This window comes from Pleurodeles waltl, chromosome 8, assembly GCF_031143425.1.
Source record: "Pleurodeles waltl isolate 20211129_DDA chromosome 8, aPleWal1.hap1.20221129, whole genome shotgun sequence".
Taxonomy (NCBI): domain Eukaryota; kingdom Metazoa; phylum Chordata; class Amphibia; order Caudata; family Salamandridae; genus Pleurodeles; species Pleurodeles waltl.
Window position 1 is genome coordinate 758769208 of NC_090447.1, and position 21231 is coordinate 758790438.

At 40.5% G+C, this 21231-nt stretch overlaps 1 protein-coding gene across 1 annotated transcript in view; it reads left to right on the forward strand.

Moving 5' to 3' along the window:
• FANCB (FA complementation group B) overlaps positions 1–21231 on the forward strand; it is a 350895-nt gene that overhangs the window by 25249 nt on the left and 304415 nt on the right. Inside the window, exon 2 of the mRNA XM_069205002.1 lies at positions 16586–17619. Within this exon, the coding sequence (XP_069061103.1) occupies positions 16642–17619 (978 nt within the window). The 5' untranslated portion in view covers positions 16586–16641. The remainder of the gene's footprint in view (positions 1–16585; positions 17620–21231) is intronic.

Here is a 21231-nt window from a genome sequence, read left to right on the forward strand (position 1 = left end):
GTTCGTTTATTTTTGATAACAGGCTCCCTTCGTTTCCTTTAATATTTGCATCTACAGTGGTTGGGGACCCTCCTTTGGAAGGGCTCCGAATCAGCAAGGTTGGTATGGTGAGGGCATTAGGTTTGTTCAAAATTTCGGCGTGGTGCTCCTGGGAGTTACTAGAGGGTGTGGTGGGAGGGGTAGTCGACACAGGCTGCGAGTCTGTTGGAAGGTGGGGCTGTGAGTCATGGCCAACATAAGCTGGACTATAGGCTGAAGAGGAGGGGACAGCTAAGCGGCGCTCTACCAGCTCTATCTCTTTTTCAAGTGCCCCGACGGCCTTTTGTAAAAAAATATCTAGGGTTTTATTGGACCCATGCTTGTGTTCAGCTCCCCCCCCCTCTCCGTCTACCCATCTTTCCCTCTTGTTTCCGGGCACCTTGCTTAAACACTTGATTGATAGAGTAATTGGCCTACTAGCCCTACCCACTGCTATTCTACTAGAAACCCCTCACCAGGGATGAGACTGTGAGTTCCTCGGACCCTGCTACTGTCGACCAGCAATGGCAGCTCTGGGCACAAAAAGAGAAAAATAAAGAGATGTGGCCCGGCCCGGCCTCCTCCGGTCGCTGACGGGCGCAGGACGGGCCTGCCCTTGGCCCGTGCGCATCCCGCGGCAGCGGGTGCACGTTTGTTTTTTAAAGGGGCCGCTTCCCGCCCCTTTCCACAGGACCAATCAGCGAGGGGGCTTGGCTCCTGCCCCTGCCGCTGCTGCCGAAGAGTAGCGCGTCAAGTTATTTTTGTGTATATAAACAGTACCAAATGTCAAAGTTGGTTCAAAGAACCCTCCCACTGTGTTTTTAGCCTTCACAACGCTGTGCATGTGTTTCATGATAGCAACACAAGAAAAGACTAAATCATAATTTGAATAGAAATATTGATAATACTTCTGATTATACAACTGAGTTATAACAGACTGCAAGAAATTCCGTAGGTTGGGGGCAAGTTGTGATAAATAATTCCTTTACTCACTTAAGCAGGCAATTTTGTGCAAACAACAATTTTGTAGCTTCCACGGTTTCTACATGCTCATAAACAGGCTGGATGCCAAATCACCTGTGGACCTGTCAGTGTGTAAATGTTTTTCATCCTGAAATAGCGTGGCCTGTTCTAATGAAACTGGTGCAGTTATAGATGTGATTCTGTTTGAATCACTGGCTATGGGCAAGCTTAATCATAGTAATCATCATAATAATAATTATTACTAAATCTATACATACATGTTTACACTTACTGCCTTTGTTCTTAGTCGTTTCCATGGGTTCTCTAAATCCAGACCAAAAATCCAAATAAAAAAAATGAATGCAAAAAAGATGCATGGAGGCTTTATATCACTGTCTCTTTCTGTCCTTTTTTATTTATAAGCAAAGCAGTAATCAAAAATAGCCTTTCAAAAATGCAAATGGATTCACAGAGTCCCTTGATCTTTTAGAAAGTTCATCAAGAGCAATTCTGCAGCAATTCAATTATTATCAATAGCGGCAGATCTCATAGTCTCTTGTAATCACTTCCAGGGTATAATGTCATTCTTCATCAGTGCAGTCAATGAAACCATAAAGTTCATCTCCGATGCGACAGAATGTTTAATTGAATCTGGTTAGTTAACACAGAAGGATGCAGATTCTCTATCCCAGTCATTTACTGCAAAGTATGTCCATTCAGGAGATGAGTATTTTTGACTTGGCACTCTTTTTCTCTTTGACCTCCTATTTACTGGGCTCTCAGCTTCACCATCACTTTGACTCGATTCTTCCATAATAGTCGGAGGCACTTGAATATCTGGTACTGAATGCATGCTTTTTGGGCCAATTGTCTCCTGCGTTTCTACTTACTGCACCTCATCTTTCATCAGTATCCGAGCCAGCACAAGCCAACTGCTTCTGAATTGACTCTTCTGTACCAATCACCGGTATTGACTTGCTCAGAACTCCTTCAGAGTGAGCATGCATTGTAGCTGCCACTTGTCCAGTCCTCACAGCTTGACTAACCTGATCCCTCTCGCTCACTGTAACCGACTGTTCAGGAACAGGTGCTGTATCGTTCAGGTGACCTGGAACTTTGCAAGTGTAGCTTGCGTGAACCCAGTTGAGGAGACCAGCACACTTCATTGCAGTAGTGGTTACAAGTATCACTTGGAAAGGCCCTCTCCAACGCGGTTCCAAACACGTTTTCCTCACGGGATTTTCGAACATTACCTAGTCCACAGGATTTAGGTCATGGCAACCAGTGCTGTGGTTGTGCTAGAGCTTCTCAAACCTGATGAGTCAAAGAATGAACCACGTCAGCCGGTTCTTTGTAACAGTCCAGCACCAAGTCATCTGTAATGTTCAAAAGCACATTTGCAGGCACTGCTAGCAATCTCATGGCCCCTGTCATCAGGATCTCATGAGGGGACAACCCAGTCTTTTTGTCAGGCGTGCTGCACATACTCATCAAGACAAGCAGCCATTGCAGAGCTGTGAACGCACAAACTAATGCCAGTCGGGACTTCAGGGTTCCATTATTCTGTTCTACTAGTTCTGAAGCTTCTGGTCTATAACTGTGGTGTAGTCTTTGCTCAACTTCTAATGCCACACATAACATTTTTGGGACCTCACTTTTGAAATGAGTTCCTCGGTCTGATTCTAGAGAACTTGGAAATCTAAACCTCAGGATCAACTCCCTAAGTAACAGCTTTGCTACTGTGAGACTATCATTGGCTTCCACCCAATGTGAAAAAATACAAACAATGACAAAAATGTACCTCAAACCATTCCATGCTGGCAATCCAATGAAATATGGTTGCATTCTGTTGAATGGATCTCCTGATCTGCCAGTGTGACAACTGTGCGTTTTCCTACGTTCATCCTCTGTCATGTGAAAAATCTGTACACATGGCTTCTGCAACTAATCTAAACCTGGAAAGAAATCATGTCTGTTTGAATGTCCTGATCATTGCATCACTCCCTATGGGTGATTATCCATGATAAAACCTGGCCATGGGTGACAATAGGCAATTTGGCAGTACTGCTCTTCCATCACTTGAGACCCAAACATTGTCGTCATCCCTTTTAACACATACTGTTCTAACCCAACTTTGTTGTTCTTCCTCAGTCACTTCTTTCCGCAATCTCTTAACTTCCTCCCATGTATCAACAGCATTCAACATGACATTTTGACTTGTCTCATTATCTGCATCACCAAATCATTCACCATTGAAAGATGTACCACTTAAAGCACAGTAGCTAGCCACCTCATGAGAATAATTATTACCAGGGATCGAAAAATCATAAAAATGTTACTGCGCCTGCAGGTCGAGTAACTTAAATAATCTACTCAACCTAACTGTAATGTACTTGACCCGTAAAATGGTCTCAAATTGTGTGATCCTAGGCAAATAGTTCACAGAGTTGCATTTTTCTTAATTCTCACATATGATTGCATCTTCAAATTTGTGAGCTCAGCATTTCTGCAGTACAAAAATCCTCTTTTGTTTGAATAAGTAGACTAAAGGTTGCTGCATGCAACAGAATAATCTAGCCCACATGCCCATGAGGCCTAGCCCACATAACCTAGGACTTCTGTTAGTTTACCAAAACATTGCCATCAGGGCAGGAGTGATTCTCAGTTTGTTTAAATGCTCAATTTTAATAAATATATTACTAAACCATGATGTGGTAATATATTGTCATCTACACACAGTACCTTCCCAAGAAATGACCAAAAACCTCTCCACTAACTTGCAGCTTTATTGATAAAACTACATAGTGTATTAACAACCTGTGAAAATTGGGTTTCAGAAAACATATTCTTTGCACATCAACATGTAAAGTATTCTGATTTGTTTTCATCCTAATATATTTTTTCCATCACATAGAAATATAAAACGGGCTTTAACAACTACTGAAATATATTTTGAAATGTTTGCAAAGTTTACGTAGTCATTTAAATGTTGTGTAGTAGGAAAAACCTGACACCCTATATCCTTTTATTTTACATTCTAAACAGCAGGTTACACAGTTCACCTTACAAAGTCCTGGAACTCTGCAGTCAGAAGGAAAATTAATTGTAATAAAAACTGACTTTTGACCTCTGTCTGTGAACACAGAGTTAATGTGACATAAGAACAAGATTTAAAGGCATTTTTCATTGCCACTCCACTTTTTAACTGCACAGAATACCTGTTCAGCATCAACTCACCAGAAGGGATGACCTGTTCAAATAAGACTCACCAGTGCTAGTGGTCAAGTGGATTTTCCGAGCCCTGACTGCCTAGGGTAATATAATTAGTAGACGTCCGATGGGCATTACATCTGACCACTTCAAGTTTAGTGGGCATTTGCAATGCATTCAACAGTTGGGAAACTCTGTCACCATTTCGGAGTGGGATACAGAAGAGGTTATAAAGCCTCTCTGGGACCATAACTGTCCGAAGTCATGAACAACACCAAACCCATATTGACTCTCAGTAAAAATAGTCACTTTAAGATGGTCAGAGACACAGCATGCTCTGGTAAGAGCAACCAATTTTGCTACTTGGGCAGAAAAGACTCCTTGAAAGCCAAAAAGCTTTTGTCACAGCTGAGCCCGTGCATACTGCATAACGAGCTCTCAGGGGTACCATCATTGTCTCTTAAAAAGGAGCCATCAACAATCATTACATAATAATTTTCATTAAGGGTAACTTCTTGAATGTCAGTTCTGGGTTTGGTGCGCAATTCAGTCACATCAAGATAGTCATGTTCAACCTCATCCTTGCGGTTTTCATTATTTTCAACAGGGTTAGGCAAAAGAGTAACTGGGTTCGAAACTGTACATATTTTGGGCATGATATTTGGAGATGCCAAAATGACCTGCTCGTATTGGGTCAATCAGGCAATTGTTAAATATTGAGTTTTGGTGAGGGTCAACAACATTTCGATAGAATGAGGGACAAGGACATTCATTGGATAACCCATAACAATGGCTTCGTACTGCTCTATGCTGATGCCCGGGCAGCTGCTGCCTTCAAACAACCAGGCAGCACTGAAGCTACACGATCAAGTGTGGCAGAAAAATAAGCCACAGGCTTGTTTGTATTTCCATCCATTTGTGTCAAAACTGAAAGTACACATCCATCTCTCTCACAACAAAATAATGAAAACATTTAATATAATCAGGCATTCCTATCCTGGGGCTCGGCATTAGTTTTCTCTCAGCTCAGTGAAGGCATTTACACAATCATTATCCAGTGGTACCGGATCAGACACATCCTTGTTTGTCAGCCTCTGTAAAGGCTTGTCCAAAAGGGAAAAGCTTGATATTGAATGAGGACAGTAGCCAACCATTTCCAGGAACATTCAAACTTCTTTCTGGGTTGTGTGGAGATTCTTTCTCATGATCACTGAGATTCTGTCTTGGGACACCTTTCTCGCACCCTTTTCAATGTGGTGACCTATATACAAAACTATTTTGCAGTCCTGCAATTCGCTTGGGAAAGCCTTATGCCCATTCTCTGCGAAATGATTCAAAAGAGCAATTGCTCATGCATTTGAAGCGACAACCAGGTCATCTATGTACTGGACTAGGACTCAGTAAAAGGGCATCTTCAGGGACTCGAGATTCTTCTTCAAGATCTGATTAAAAATTGATGGTGACTCAGTATACCCCTGAGGAATTTGGCACCATGCCAAAACAGGACTACTGAATTTAAAAGCAAAAATATACTGACTTCCCTCATGCAATGGCACAGAGAAAAATGTGTACCACAAATCAATAACTTTGAACTATTCAGCTTCATATGGACTTTGAAACAATATTACTACAGGATTTGGTACCACAGGACAACATGGAACGAAAACCTTGCTCGCTTTTCTCAAATCCTGGACAATATGCAGTACATTCCATCAGGCTTCTGTAGTCCTAAAATAGGTGAGTTACACTGGCTTTCCAAAATTTCTTCTAATATCCCTTGCTCAAGAAAGGTTTCAATCAATGGGGTGATTCCAGCAATCACTTCTACAGCAAAATCTTGGGCTGTCTGCATTGGGCTTCACTGTAATTTCAGTAGGCACAACTCCTTTGAGTCCTATATCTTGTCATGTAAAATCACAAACTTCAGGTGTCACTGAGTCTTTTAAACCTTTGGGCAAATCATTACATGTCAGCATTGGGTACAGTGCTACATTGAAACATCTCTTCTCAATTTTACAGGGCACATCTTCATCATTCGTCTGAATTTCAATCCCATTGTGGGAGCAGCTAATGGAACAGTTCAGCTTATACAACAAGGTCACATCCAAGAAGACTCACTGGGCTGGAATCATAAACCAGAAATTAGTGCTCATCTTCGAATTATCCTATTTTTACGGGATCATACTCTGTTAAAGGATTAGTCAATTGCCTATTTGCAACTCCTACAACTTGAACTCTCCTTCCTGAAGGGGGCAGATTTGGCATTTCTGACGACCTATCTGTGGAATGAGTAGCTCCTGTGTCCACCAAAAAGGGCACATCATGTCCCATCATGTTGGCATTTTCATAGGAACCACATTGATGAACTTCTAAGGATGCAGCTAACATGCAGTCCGCATCATCGGAGCTATCACTTCTTAGCAAGTCTGAGAATTCTTCATCACTCACATCTGTAAGGGGAAATTGAGAAGCAACCTGATTCGTGTTTGCGATTGCAAATTGATTCATGATTGGTTGTGGTACAGTCATCTACTGCTAGGTCTCTGGGACTTGTGGAACTTGAACCTGTTGTACTTGGAGCCCATATACATTTTGTACTCGGGGTCTTTGAATTCTTGGAACTTGAGCCTGATTTATTACTTGGTACCTGAACAAGTCCAGCGTTCTGAGCTTGATTATTCACATTGCACAGGGTCATTCACGTCGCCAAAGTCCAAGAGTTCCGCAAGCATGACACACATGAGTTTTCTTCAATGCCTGAATGTCAACAACATGTCCACTCTGATTAACTTGAACATCACATCCTCCACCTCTAGGCTGAACAACATTTGTTGCCTGCCGTGATACTCCTTCCATACCTACTGTGTTCACCAACATTTGCGGATTCTGACTAGCTTTCTGTGCAGCCTTCAGTTGCAAAACCGTAACCCTCTCTTTCAATTTCTTCTGCTTCATTTCCAATTCTTCACTACAGTAGTTTGCGTATCACAGGATGTCAACAATCAGTTTGGTCTGCTAACAAATCATGCGCTTCTGAACCATTTCACTTATGTCTAACTTCAATCCCTGCACAAATCTAAACACAAAATAACCCCTAACTTTAGCTTCAGTTTTCTCAATACCACTATGCTGGTTAAAGGTTTGCAACAACCGTTCATAATAAGCATGACTTGACTGTTTCAACTCTTGAGATGTCCTGTCAATCTTCTGCCAATCAGTATCTTTTGGGGATGCTTTAGTCTTTAAAAATTCAATTAACTCTTCAGACCGCGCACCTGTAACTGAATCTCTTGGAGGCTCACTGTCAGGCCAATCATCATAAACTATCCACGTATTCCAAAAGTCATTTGGAACCACGTCAAACAACTTATTCAAATCCTCCTTCAGGCATTTTGAGTTTCACAAATCTCTCTGTCTGCTTGTACCACACCACAGGCTTCTATCACTCCAAAGGTTTCTCTCTCAATCTAGGGTAATCATTTGTGAATGATAAAATATCACCTGTACTCTATGGTACATGTACATAACCTCCACCTCCTGGTATTTCTCTCATGGGCATCATTTTCACCTGACTTCTAGCTTGATTTCCTCCTGCCGGATGCACAATCTGCTTTGCTTTCTTTTGATCTCTTTACTTAGCCCATCTGTCTTTCCACTTATCTACGGCTTCCCATTTCTGTATGTGCGCAATTCTTAATGTGTGTGTTTATTCCTGGGCACCTCATGTTAATGATGTTGTTTGTGCTAAATTCCAATCATTAACTGTGCTTTAATAGTTTTGACTTCTTTAAATCCACATCATACTTCTCTGCCACATCAGCTAATTTCTCATAAGCTCTTCCTGCTTGACATCCTTACACATGAACCACAGTTCGTCCTCTATGCAATTCTCTAAGTGGACAAGATCTAATGTTCCTGAAATCATTTAATTTAATACTAATTTCAGTCTGGGCACATTTAATGTTCTAACTCTTGCAGGCGTCTCTTCTGTTCTGGCATTGCAGTGTGTGCTACCTGTTGCGCCTTGAGAACTCAAATTATTTAACCATTCAGTCAGCTGTTATGCAGTGAAGCCTCTCAAAATGATGTTATTATTTTGTGCTACTTCAGCTCTTGCTGGAACTAACTCTGTTGAGTTGGGGTCTGGAAGTTTGTCATGTTTTCTGACGTATTGCATCATATTAATCCTGGCGGGACACTGTAAGTTACTTGTGGGCTCTGATGTGGCCTGGGCATGAAACAAGTTGTGGTTGCTGGAGGTAATCTCACATCTGAAATGGGTCCTGTTTGGTTTAACCTAGGGCTCTGCTCTGCAGTTTGGGTCAAGTTTAAAGGTCTAAGGAAAAAATCGTTTTTCTCTGTTTCACGATTATTTGAATATACTGAATGCTGCGCACCAAATTGTGACATTCCAGTAGACTTAGTTGGTGTATCAGACATTCTTGAGAAATTTACCAGCAGTAAAGTATTTACACGTGAACCTGGGGCATACAATGAAACAGTACCAATAGTCGCAGGAACTGTTAAGGCTTCTGGACCTACATGATTTGTTGAATTCTGGGGAAATGCCATTCCTACACCTTGTCCGGTCAGGACTGTGTTAAAGCTCTGTTTTGTTTGACTCTGGGTAACACTTGACATTATCGGAACTAGACTAAACATAGGCACAGGCTGATTCGGAACAGAATTTGCCAGAGGCGGACTCATTTGAGGAGTCTGCATTATTTGATTCGCTTTATACTCTGGCACAATTGGATTTACAACTGGACAAGATTTGGGCTGAACTGGGTTAATATTCTGAACATGTGTATTCACTATAGGTACTGGTGTTGCCCGAGGTACAGGGGTACCTAATACTGCTTGTGCAACTGGAGCAGTTGGCACATTCGGGGTTATACTTTGGAGTGCTTAAGTCCAGCCCAGTTGTATAATTGTTGTGAATCTTTATCACTATTTTTTTTCTATTGACAGAGTTTTTTTCTCATAATGTGATTTCTTCTTTTTTCTGCGTGATTGAATGTGGTTTTACAATTTCATCTCTTTGATTCCTCCAGGCTCCAAAACTGAATAGAGAGAGAAGAAAGGATACTCTTGTTGGTCCGGCATATAAAGGATCCTGAACGCTCATGAACGCTCATGGGTGTTTAAGTTCTGTTGTTTTTCCCTAGTGCTGATGGGAAAGTTAGTTCATACTGTTGTTAATGTTGAAGCTGCTTGATCGTAATAAAGGAAAAAAGCAAGGCATAATCTTCGCCTCTGGTCCTACCATAGAATCTAGTGGTACTGTCATCAACGTCCAATAACAAGAACCTCACTGCAGACAATAATTTAAGTGACTTCATACACTTGTGCGTTATCCCGGGATCTTAGGCCACACCAGCCCAATCAACAACAGCAACAACTGCGGATAGTTTTTAAACAAAAAGTGCCACAATCACTTTGAGTACGATGAATCCGCAAAACACTTCACAGCATCACACTTTCCGCTTGCATTGCTTTTGTATTGAAGAATGCGGTAAACTCTATTAGTACTCACTCCTCCGTCACTTGTAGGCAAGAGACTGGAACTTCATCAGTCTTCAGAACAGATCATGGGATTAAATTTGGGTCAAACAATATTTGGTCCAGGCAATTGCATGGGAAATACTATTCTCCTTAACACTGAAAACAATTACCCCCCCCCTCCCCCCCTCCCCACTTCCCCCTTTTGAGTCAAACCATCATTCTGCTACCAGCACTGTTGGAGCACTTTTCATCCTTCGCAAGAATCACATGCTCGCCGAGGTCTATAGATCTTTGGGCCCAGTAAAGGTGTGGTAGAACCATTACACAATTTCAGTTACAATGTGGTAATACAAGGACAACTTCAGACCAAAATCAGATTATAGAAATAAAGAATCACCAAGGATTGACCAAGGCGGTGAAATAAATGCAAACAAAATAACATCAACATTACAAGACTCTCAGTTGAGTTCATGCAGAACATAAGCAACAAAATCTGCGAATTAAAAAGTAAATGTTGCTCATTTCTAAATAGCGTTATCCAGGTTCAAGTTAGAAAGTCAAAGAGCTGAGCATAGAGGCTAAACCCTACTTCTAACCGAATTAGGGAAATACATGTGTGGGTGCGAACACATGCAGACAAAAGATGCAAAAGCACAAACAAGACAAAAATAATTTGGAAAAAAGTAAGCTTGGTCATCAAATAGCTAACTAAAGTTGGCAAAAGATAGGTAAAAAGTGAAAGCATCAGCATGTCAGAAGGCCCAAGGGGAGATATGTAAGCTCTAGTGAGACATCTCAAGGGGCAACAGCAGAGAGGAATATACCCCTCCAGAGGGCTCAACATGCAGGATTCTTCATCAGCAGAGAGGATTAGATGCCCATCAATACAGCAAAAGTAGCACATTAATCCGATTCATCAAATTGGTCAGTCCACATTCAGTTGAAGGGGTTAAAACCCAATAGAAATCGATCACACAACTCCAAAAGTTGCTATTCCTATCTATGTCTTGAGAACCCCATCTTTCCATTCAGTCCCATGCAAGGTTGCATCAAATGTTTAATTTTTGAGTCCATAGTCCAGGATGATCTCATTTCAAGGGCAAACTACACATCTCTCTATGTTCAAACAATGCATTATTCTATTACCAACTAGCTTCTTGTGGGAAAGAAATCTAAAATAATGCTCACTTTAAGCAGAATGGCTTTGCAATTCCTGCACACTCACAACATTGGATTAGGTTTCAATTAAGCTAACAAAAGAAATGAAATAACATGTTTAAATTCTAATAAGACATTAATTTCATTATGTGAATTAGAATTTTGACATAAATGTGATCCATTAATATTAATTTTACATCAATTCAAAACGTAATATTGTTGCTGGCAAATTCCAATAAATATCATGCACCACTACATTTTTGTAAGTTTGCACATGTATTCAAAATATGAATCGTTAGAAATTCAATATATTCTGTTAGTGCAGAGTCTAAAATACATGATTTACATCACTTTAGTTTTGTTAACATTCAATAAATCTCAAATACCACTAAGCTTTCGAGCATCTGATTAAACATGTGCACATTTAAAATGACTACGTTTTGTCAATTTTACATTTCAAACTCGTAATTCTTTGTTAACCTGATGCATTTTCCAACATATAAATAACTACTATAGCATAAGGGACAAACTTTTCGCTATATCAAGATCAATGTCAAGTTACTAATCACACTGTGGGCTTCTGTCTCTTTTTCTGTTAAGGTAGATCTGAAAAGTGATATATACATTAAACATGAGGGTTGCGGGGCACAGCCGTGGGTTTAACCCCTCTACATACAAAAAAGCTTTCTATCTATCCACCATTATTCCCAGCCTTAGCACAGGTGTTAATGAGCCCATACAATAACACAAAATAGCTCTGTAATCCCTTTGGTATTCCCCTTGCTTGTGAGCAAGAGGTAGTTTTAATTATTATTAAACTGCAGCTTCCATGTCAATAAGTGTCAAGTAGATCCCTTGTCTCTTAGCATAGATAGCACTCAAAATTGAGAGGTACTAATTTTACAGCAGTTCTTATTGAACCACGTTTCAGACACTGATCCTATGTTTCCTATTATGAGTAACAGGTATTTTATAAGGCTGGTGTAAAGAGTTTGCCATAACTCTGTATTGTTTTTCATTCTCAAGCAGCATGACCTCAGACTCAGTTCAGGCAAATTCTAGATTACCCTTTGTTGATCTGCATTTCCCTTATTTTTTCTTTTCCACTTGTTGGCACGACCATGAATGGGATTAACTGTGATATTTATTGAGAGTAACCATGACGAACAACCTCAAATCCCTCTTCACTTGTAAAACCAAATGCCCACATAACACTCTGACATTCAGTTCTTAATCGTCTGGTACATTCTCCTCCTCACTCTGCCCTTTTCCTCTTTGAATTGTTTGCTTAAACATCCCTACTCTGTCCAATATACTCCTGCATGATATATAAATCTAAGTAGGCGACAAGAATTTTATGGCTACATGAGTAATCCTGCTGGAATGTCAACCCTTTGGATTGATCTTCTATAACAATTAGTGTTCATGGCGATGTAGAACAAAATCCATGCACTTTCATCCTAGTAGGACAAATTGAGATGCCAAGAGGACTAGAGGCAGCACCATAATCCAGGTCTGTCGCATAGAAACCTAGATAACAAAGTATGTGTCAAATTCTAAGTGTGACAAAGCAAGTGGAAGGTTTCTAATTCCAGATGCTTGTAAGGTTCTGTTGGGAGCAGGCATTCTCCTGCAGTCCCTGAGAACCAGTCCACTGCAGTCCCTGAGGACCAGTCCACTGAAAGTAATGGCTACTCTCATCCTGCAGAAGTGCTCTTAGAGGAACTGTCAGCATGAGGCTTTCTTGCTCAGGTTTTCCACTCCCGCGCCAGATGCTAAGGCCTTCAAGAACCATGCAAGTGCAAGCAATCATCCAGATTGTCCCCCCACATGGTTTTTGGGGGAAGGGTGTGGAGCAGAAACACAATAGGATTTTTTAGCCATAGAACTTTTAATATTTAAAAAAAGTTATATCTTGCCTATTCAGCATTTTTTCAATTTTTGTCTTTTATCGTTTTTTTTATTGTTGCATCTAAGTTTATTTTCAAGATGTTTATCTTTGTTTGAAAGACTTTATTGGAACTGCACTGAATGCATTCTTCTTTTGTTTATCACACAAGTCCGTTTTTGATCTTTGGATTTTCTAAACTGTGTAAATTGTTTTTACTGTTGATCCCAATTTCTCTTGTGGAAAGTCAGAACATTGCCAACCACCACACTCTGTGCTACTTGATTAGGTGCATCCCTTCAGTGGTATTGCAAGGACTAGAGCAGTGCAAGCGCGCCTGGTCCTTAGTAAGTAAACTTGCAAGGGGACGCAAATATGTTGATGAATCTTTTGAATTGCATGGAGTATCCTAGTCATGCAGCAAATACTGACTCAATAATCAACATCAGTAGTCGAAAAACATTCTGTAGAAAAACAACTTAATCCATCCACCATGAATAACCACAACCCGATAAAGGAGTTAATCAAGTTTTATTTCCCTATTGATTACAATACTAATTCATTGGTTAGCTCAATCTTTATTCATAACAACTCAATTATTAATTCGTTAATAAAAACATTGTAACATAACTTGAAGCGAACATATTCACAAAAGCACCTACATATTGTCAGAAGGATAACAGCATTAAAAGCAGAGTCAGCAAATAGCTTGTCAGTCATTTGTCACTGTCAACGTCACCCTTAACAGCCTACCTAACCAAGATTAGCAACAGCATGTGGGGCTTCATGCAAAACAATTAAGAGAAAAACATACATTTGGAAAAAGATCTATCTAAGTGAAAATCTATAAAGCAGCGCAGTTGGTACCTAGAAGAAAAGGCACAAGTTAGTCAGTCACATTTTTTATAGCTACCTATCCACAGAATGAATCAGCAACAAAATCAGTCTTCGTCTTCAGGTCATCAAATTAGTCAGCCACGCATCAGGCTCACAAGGTATGAGCCCAACAACAGAACCTCGGAGAGCGTCTCCTGACGCCATCAATTTACCCATCGCATCTGAAGTTTTAGCCCCTTGTCCTGACTTATTAGTGTCTCCCAGTCCATCCCCCTAATCCCTAATCGGTCAGTCAAGCAGCAGATATGACTTTAACCTATAGTATTTGTTTACCAAATCTACAAATTTCAATATCAGTCCGTTCACAAGATGAGGATTGGTTCGCCATACGATGTCCTCATCATCCGGCTCTTCAGGTATCGAAATTGTTGCATGTTCTTCTTCAGTCAGTGCCTTCATTGTTCAAGTCCTGGGAAAGTACATTTAGGCCACTCTACACATAATTGTATCAAATTGTCTTCATCATGTCCTGTCCGGCAGTACATTGCAGAAAATTCTAGCTAAGCAACTTTAACATCGGGTGAGTCAAAGACTGTCCACGCATTCAGTTTCTTGCAAAGCGTTCAGTGATTCAGCTCTTCGTATGCGAAGCCTAGGAAAACTAGGCCTTTATTTCAGCTAAGTTAGCACTGCGAGTTAATGTAAAACATAGGTTATACATCTCATTATGACATATTACTACATTGTTCTCATATATTTTTATTATTTCATACAGTTTTACTTATATTAGTACAATCTCGTACACATGGCGGTCATACCCAGAGAGCACATTTTCAAACGTACACATTATTTTCTCTACAACTTTTCATTATTTAAAACACATAAACATCATTAATAATTTTCTAATTAGCATATCTGCTTCAACATCAGCATGAGTTCTGTTAGTGTTTACCAAAACCCTATGGTTTGGCATGAAAATAAAAAAAACAGTAACAGCAATAAACTTAACAAGATAAGGTTTGCATTTAGTTATATATCCACGGTGATTTGGAATCCTGCATCAGATTTCTTTCTCAGGAAACCTAAACAGAACAGTGTAGAAAGAAGCATATATCAACACTTACTGTGGGAAACCCATAAACAGTTTTAGGCTTACCTTTGTGGTGTAATGTGAGAAATCAGCCCTCTTCAGGACTGAAGCATATACTTTACAACAGATGAATGAAAGCGGCCTGTGTGGTACATGCAGTGAAGAACATTAACTAGCACGGCCTGATTGGGTTAATTCATTAATATGTTACTATGACGCTACCAATTTTGCATCATGTGTACTGGCCAAAGCTCCCTGACTGGAACAGTCTAAGTATGTATGTACATATGTGATATTTATATAACACAAACCTATCTGAAATGAAGCAGTGCTCATTGGTGTGGGTTCCAGATTTGATTTGGCTGACATTTGGACCAGTGTGCTGGGAAAATGGCAAGTCCCAGGAGATTTGATTAAAATGATGTTCAGGGCTTGTAGTATATAAAGGGTCCAGGTTCTGCAAGCCCTTGGGTTGTCAATGTAGCTTCATACCTGAAACAGCTGAATCATTTTCAAAGGCTGTAGAATTTAACAGCAAGGACTTTGCTTAGAATGAGTTACTGGAACCACCGTTATACTGCACTACATTACCTGCAGTGCCAATTACTGAGACTAAAACCTTTTATTGCAAGCCAGCTGGAGCATATCACTCAGGGGTGGGCGGTGGGGAACCTGAGTTACCTATCTGGTCAATTGCAGGCTTTCTGCTATATGTGACCCGGAATTTTCTAGACATGCTAATACTGGTTCTGGTAATCCTGGGCTCGAAATCCATGGATCCTTACCCTAGAGAGGAGCTGCTGGGGCTGCGGGCATCTGCTGAGCATGGTTCCTACCCTCCTGCTGCACCGGGTGAGCAGCAAATGCTCTGTCCAGTCCCCTCTTTATTTCTGGAACGCATCTCAACACACTGCCCAGATAATAGATCAGTACAAAGCTCCTTATCCATTTGAGACCTGCTCAAATCATTGATACACGGAAGTTGATTTAGCCCTGTTATTTTCTCAAAAATTGGAAAACCAACACAATTAGATCCATATTCCTAGGTCTATGTGTTATTCCTTATTCTGGTGTGGGCATACCGGCCAGAATTATTGATACTAATTCCCTGCAACAAAATTCAGGAAACTCATAATAAAGACCTAGAAATTCAGTTTAAAGTTTCCCATACAGTACACCCTTTGGGGTAAGGGTCAGTGATTTCTGTGTAGCGTATTCCTGTTGTATCAATAAGTAAGAGGTTTGTGGAGAGCGATGGCTTTCCTATTGAAAAGTGCAGTGTTAGGAGAACGATCATTGTTGGTGTGGGAAGCTAAAGTCCGGACTTCTCTTTATGAAATATCATACGTCTAATGCCCACCTTCTCTTTAGGTCAAACAACCGTCCTTATTTCAAACTAGCAAAAAACGCACTCCGGCAAGAATCTTGCCACCTTCCCTGCTGTGGCTACTTACTCGGCTCCAAGGGGACCTCATTTGGTTGTTGAGAGATCACATTATTGCATGTGATATATCAGATGACAAAAGAATCTCAATGACTCCATCAGCTATCAAAAATTTTTAAGGTACATATGTGCAGTGTAGGACAGTACATTTCTTACCTTCACAGTGTAATGGTAGGCAATAAGTGGATGCAATATTTTTGTAGGTCCATTTTGTTGCCCTCGATATAATTATATGCGATCTTCACTGGTCGCACAAGTATAACATAACATAATATTAACATCACAGTATATATGTAAGCAAAAACGCAGTAAGTAGACACTCACCAAGAGATTAATGTGTCTGCTATTTGAGCGAACTGCTTTATATATAGGTAGGAGGAATGACTATCCTAAAAATGCTCACAATGTGACATTGTTTGATTTAATTGTATCCTGTTATTTATTTCTAAATGTTTATTTTTTTTATTTTAAGGTTTTCTACGGTCGTACTCAAAACATTTTGTGGTACTGAGTTTGCATGGCAAAGATATGATGAATTCTGGTCGGCTGCATGTAGAGACCACAATCAACATGCGTCCTGATGGAGAGCAAGATCACCTCTTGTCCTACAATGGGCAGATCCTTGTATTCCAGCTCTCAAGATCAAAGGCTGCAGAGAGCAGTGGTTATAATGCAATGGCGACATTACGTGTTAAGAGAATGGCATTTGATCCAGGCACGGGACAGTTTTCACAGAAGGGGTCTGGCCAATATGGCTTTAAAGGAGGGGACGTGCAAATTATCTGTTGCAGCAGTGCAGTGGATTCCAGGACATGGATGGTTCTCCCCTGTGTTTTAATACGCAAGAGGCAAAAGAGAAGCACTGACACTAAGTATTTGTTATTGCTTCTTCACACACCTGATGACTTTGAATGCTGTTTAAAATTTCAATTGGACTATGAAATTGTGGATGACGTGCTTCTGTGTGACGGGCCAACAGTGTTGTGGAGGCGTGAGAGTACTCTATCTCACATATCACTTCAAACACAAACAGTGATGAATGCTCTGGTCGAGTTCCCCTCTGTTAAGTGGTCAGGGGCGTATGTAGACGAGGGCCTCGTCATTGTCGGAGTGAAAAATGTACATTTGCCTGTTGACAGGGATGGGCCGAGCCTCTCGGTGTCTGATGGAGTCCTTTGGGGAAGCGAGTTCATTGGCTATGCTTTGGAGAAACAGAAATTGGTGACTACTACCTGTCTTCTGCCCAACGGATACAGTTGTGTGGTAGTTTGCATGCATGTTTTTCTGACCGAAGACAATGATGGACGACCAAGGACAAATGTGGCTGCTGCGACTAGCAAGAAACAGTTACTTTGGTTCCAGGATGGCGTCCCTATGGACACCTGCCAGCTTCCCTTTGAGGAGCCCTCTCGAATACAACTTGCATCAACTGGCAACGGCGACATGCTCTTTGTTGTGTTTTTTAATCCCTCTGAGGCCTGTGCCGTATGGAAGGACAGCTTTCAGGTAATGTTTCATTAATATTCGCTTCAATATATTAAAGAGTATTTAGTATTAGGACTGTAACAACTTTATTTACTTTCTGACCTCGCAATTAAATACTTGTCTACCAAATTACTTTCTAGGTCGATCTGTATTATTGCTGCACTCTCCTTTCTTTGCTCGATTAATTTCAGTTAGTTAGATCTAGTTCTCTTTAGGGACTTGTGAGCATTTGCATTTTGTATACAATTATGTGCACCCAAATTCCAGCTAGAATGTTGTAACATTTCATTGCAAAATAGTGTCTGGTAAAAAATCATACTGAAAAGGTTTATTCCAGTGTATAAACATGTAATAAAAAACCAAACTACGTAGGTGGACAGGGATTAAGGGCAGACCTATTACTTGATAGATATAAGAGGTGGGGCATGTAATAGAATTTAGAGGTTTTCTACTTATGGCTGCTCATTTCTGTGGTCTGTGCAAGTGGAGCACTCTTTTTGGTTTTGCATGAGCATAAGGCTCAATTTAATATTTTCTTTTAACACCCCCTTATCACAGAGATTGCAGTGTCCAGAAACGCTCCTATCTCTACCTGCCATTCCTCTCTCCTCTCGTCAAAAAGTTTCCCGTGCCCAGAATCTCTCATGTCTTAGCCTTCTGTCCTTTGGAAAAGAGCTCCCAGAAACCGCATTCCCCCAGTTCCTCTACCCACTGCCCTTCCCAACTTTATATCCACAGACCTACTATATTGTGTCATCGCAGGCATTATTATCTCATACGTCCTCATTGTTTTTTGCTCTGCTAATTAGTCTTTCAAACATCGAAGCTCTAAGTGTGCGAATGGTAAACAGAATCCTGGAATGAATGAGGCACTCATGCCTCTAGCAAAGCACGACCTGTATAGTGAGAAAAATGTAAAGGTTCCTGCATTCCTTTTTTAGTTACCACATTCCGTTTGTAGAACAGTGACGGCCCTACCCTGCTAACATGACAAATGCTAAGTTTGATGGGTAAGTAATTCATCCTGGTCTTATTTTTAAATCTCTGGCAACTGCCTAGCCCTTTTAACTCCGTATGTACATATATATTTATTTAAAAAATCAAAGGTTAAAGCTTAGGTATAGTTAGGAAAATTTATTTTTCTCTATACAAACCAAGTTACACTACACTAACTTTAACAATTCAAAAGTTATAGTTATAACTTTAATTTACAGTTATCTACCAGCTTAAAATTGTTACAAGTAGCAGACTTCGTTACACATTCTTTTCAGTTCACTAACCAGACAACAGTAACTAAAACCTGCCACTCTACCATTCACTGTATTCTGACAAATAATGATACTCCATTGTACAACACTACACTGTACGAGACTCACTGCCACTCTACTGCACAACACTACACTCAACACCCTTAAAGTGTAATAGCTTATAGTGTATTAGCGCACGGACTGGCACACAGTGAAGTGGTTTAGACTGGAGTGGTGTATTATGGGGTGAGGTAGAGTGTAATAGCATACAGGGGAGTGGTGCACAGTGGAGCAGGGTAGAGTGGAATACCATCGAGTAGAGGGGCAAAGATTGAAATTGTGTACTGTGTAGCCGAGGATGGAGTGGCGTACAGTGGTATATCGTAGAGTGGTGTAGACAGGAGTAGTGTACAGTGGAGTGGAGTAGAGTGAAATAGTATATAGTGGAGTGACATCCAATGGACATCCAATGGACTAGCAAAGAATGGAGTGGCATAGAGTGAAGTGGTGTACACTAGAGTAGTGTAGAGTGGATAAGCATGTAGTGGAGTCGAATTCAGTGGAATAGCGAATAGTGGAGTGATGTACAGTAGCGTGGCATAGACTGGAATAGCGTATAGTGGAGTAGCATGCAGTAGCGAACAATAAAGTGGTGCAGACTGAAATGATGTAGACTGGATTGGGATAGAATGTAATAGCATACAGTGGAGTGGCCTCCAATGGTTTAACGTAGAATGGAGTGGGGTAGAGTGGAGTGGCATACACGAGTGGCATAGAGTGGAATAGCATACAATCGAGTGGCATACAGTGGAGTGGCATACAATTGAATGGCGTACATTGGAATAGTATATATTGGAGTAGCGTATAGCAGAGTGGCATACACGGAGGAGGCGTAGAGTTGAGTTCCATACAGTGTAGAGGCATAGAGCGGAGTGTTGTACATTGGAGTGGCGTAGAGTGTAATAGTGTATAGTGGAGTGGTGTATAATGCAGTGGTGTAGACCGGAGTGGCATACAGTGGTGTTGGTTAGAGTGTAATAGCATACATTGGAGTGCAGTACATTGGAGTGGGGTTCAAACAAATACCATAGAATGAAGTGCCGTAAATTGGAATGCCGTACACTGGAATGGCATAGAGTGGAGTACCATACAGTGGAATAGAGTAGAGTGGAGTGGCATACAATAGAATGGCATAGAGTGAAATAGCATATAATAGAGTGAGATAGACTGGAGTGGCGTACAGTGGTGTTGCATACAATGTAATAGCGCAGAGTGGAGTGACATAGAGTGGAGTCTCGTACAGTGGAGTGGCACAGAGTGAAATAGTGTATAGTGGAGTGGCTGCAGTGGTGTGGCATACGGATGTATGTGGAATTTAGTAGCAATGTAGATTATGATGTGCAGATTAACTAATAACTGTGAATTGTGTTGCCTTGCGTTTCTCCAGATCTGCCAATCAATGCAGGGCCACGCATGGTGATCCTTTGTAAATCTTATTTAAGTATTGCATTGCCCCGCGCCACAATGAGTGACACAAATGTGCCACAATTCAATAATACAGCTAGGCCTTAGTTATGTTTTGGACCATGGTACACCGTGATAACTTTGCAGTATACCGTGGTACATGGTGAAGACAAGCCAGTATATAATTGGGTAATGGCTGTTGTTTGAGAATGAAAAGGCAGCCATATTGTTTTTACTACACTTTGGCTTTGATCAGTGTTAGCAACTTAGATATAGGTAAGTTGTAGGGGTCTACCTATTATCACTTTATTTGCTCAGTAATCGGAAGGGACATTTATTTTTATTAATACTTTTTTTAATGCTTTTACAGCCATGTACCGCTGCAGTTTCCCAAAATGTAGAGAAATTCCACAAAAGTACAGCGGTGACAGATATCACTTAGTTTAAATGCCTTATAACTTAAAAAAAAAATTGCCCTACTTAACTGCAGTGCCCAAGAAGCACATTCTCTACACCATAATATATAATTCTGCCAAATTGCATGTAAGTCCATTCAGTCTTATTCGTGCTATGTCAAATACAATAGCTATGAAAAATGCATTGGTGGAAAAACACATTTTGGGACCCCCTGAAATCTTTGCACCCCTTAACAATTCATCACAAAAATGTACACCATCTAAATATGCAGAAAATTCTACAGGTCTGGAAATGTTTGCGTTGGTTAGTAAAACAAGTGGAAAGTTAATAGAGAGGTAATATCAGACAGAGGACTCCTAACTTTGGGAATACTTGCTATAACTACAGAGTGGCAATCAGATTTGTATTTTCTTTCTTTTTATCTATTGTATTATGTATTTGTTTATTGGTTTACATAATAATGTGAACTCAGATGTTTCTTTTAGTTGTTCATGTAGTAATACTG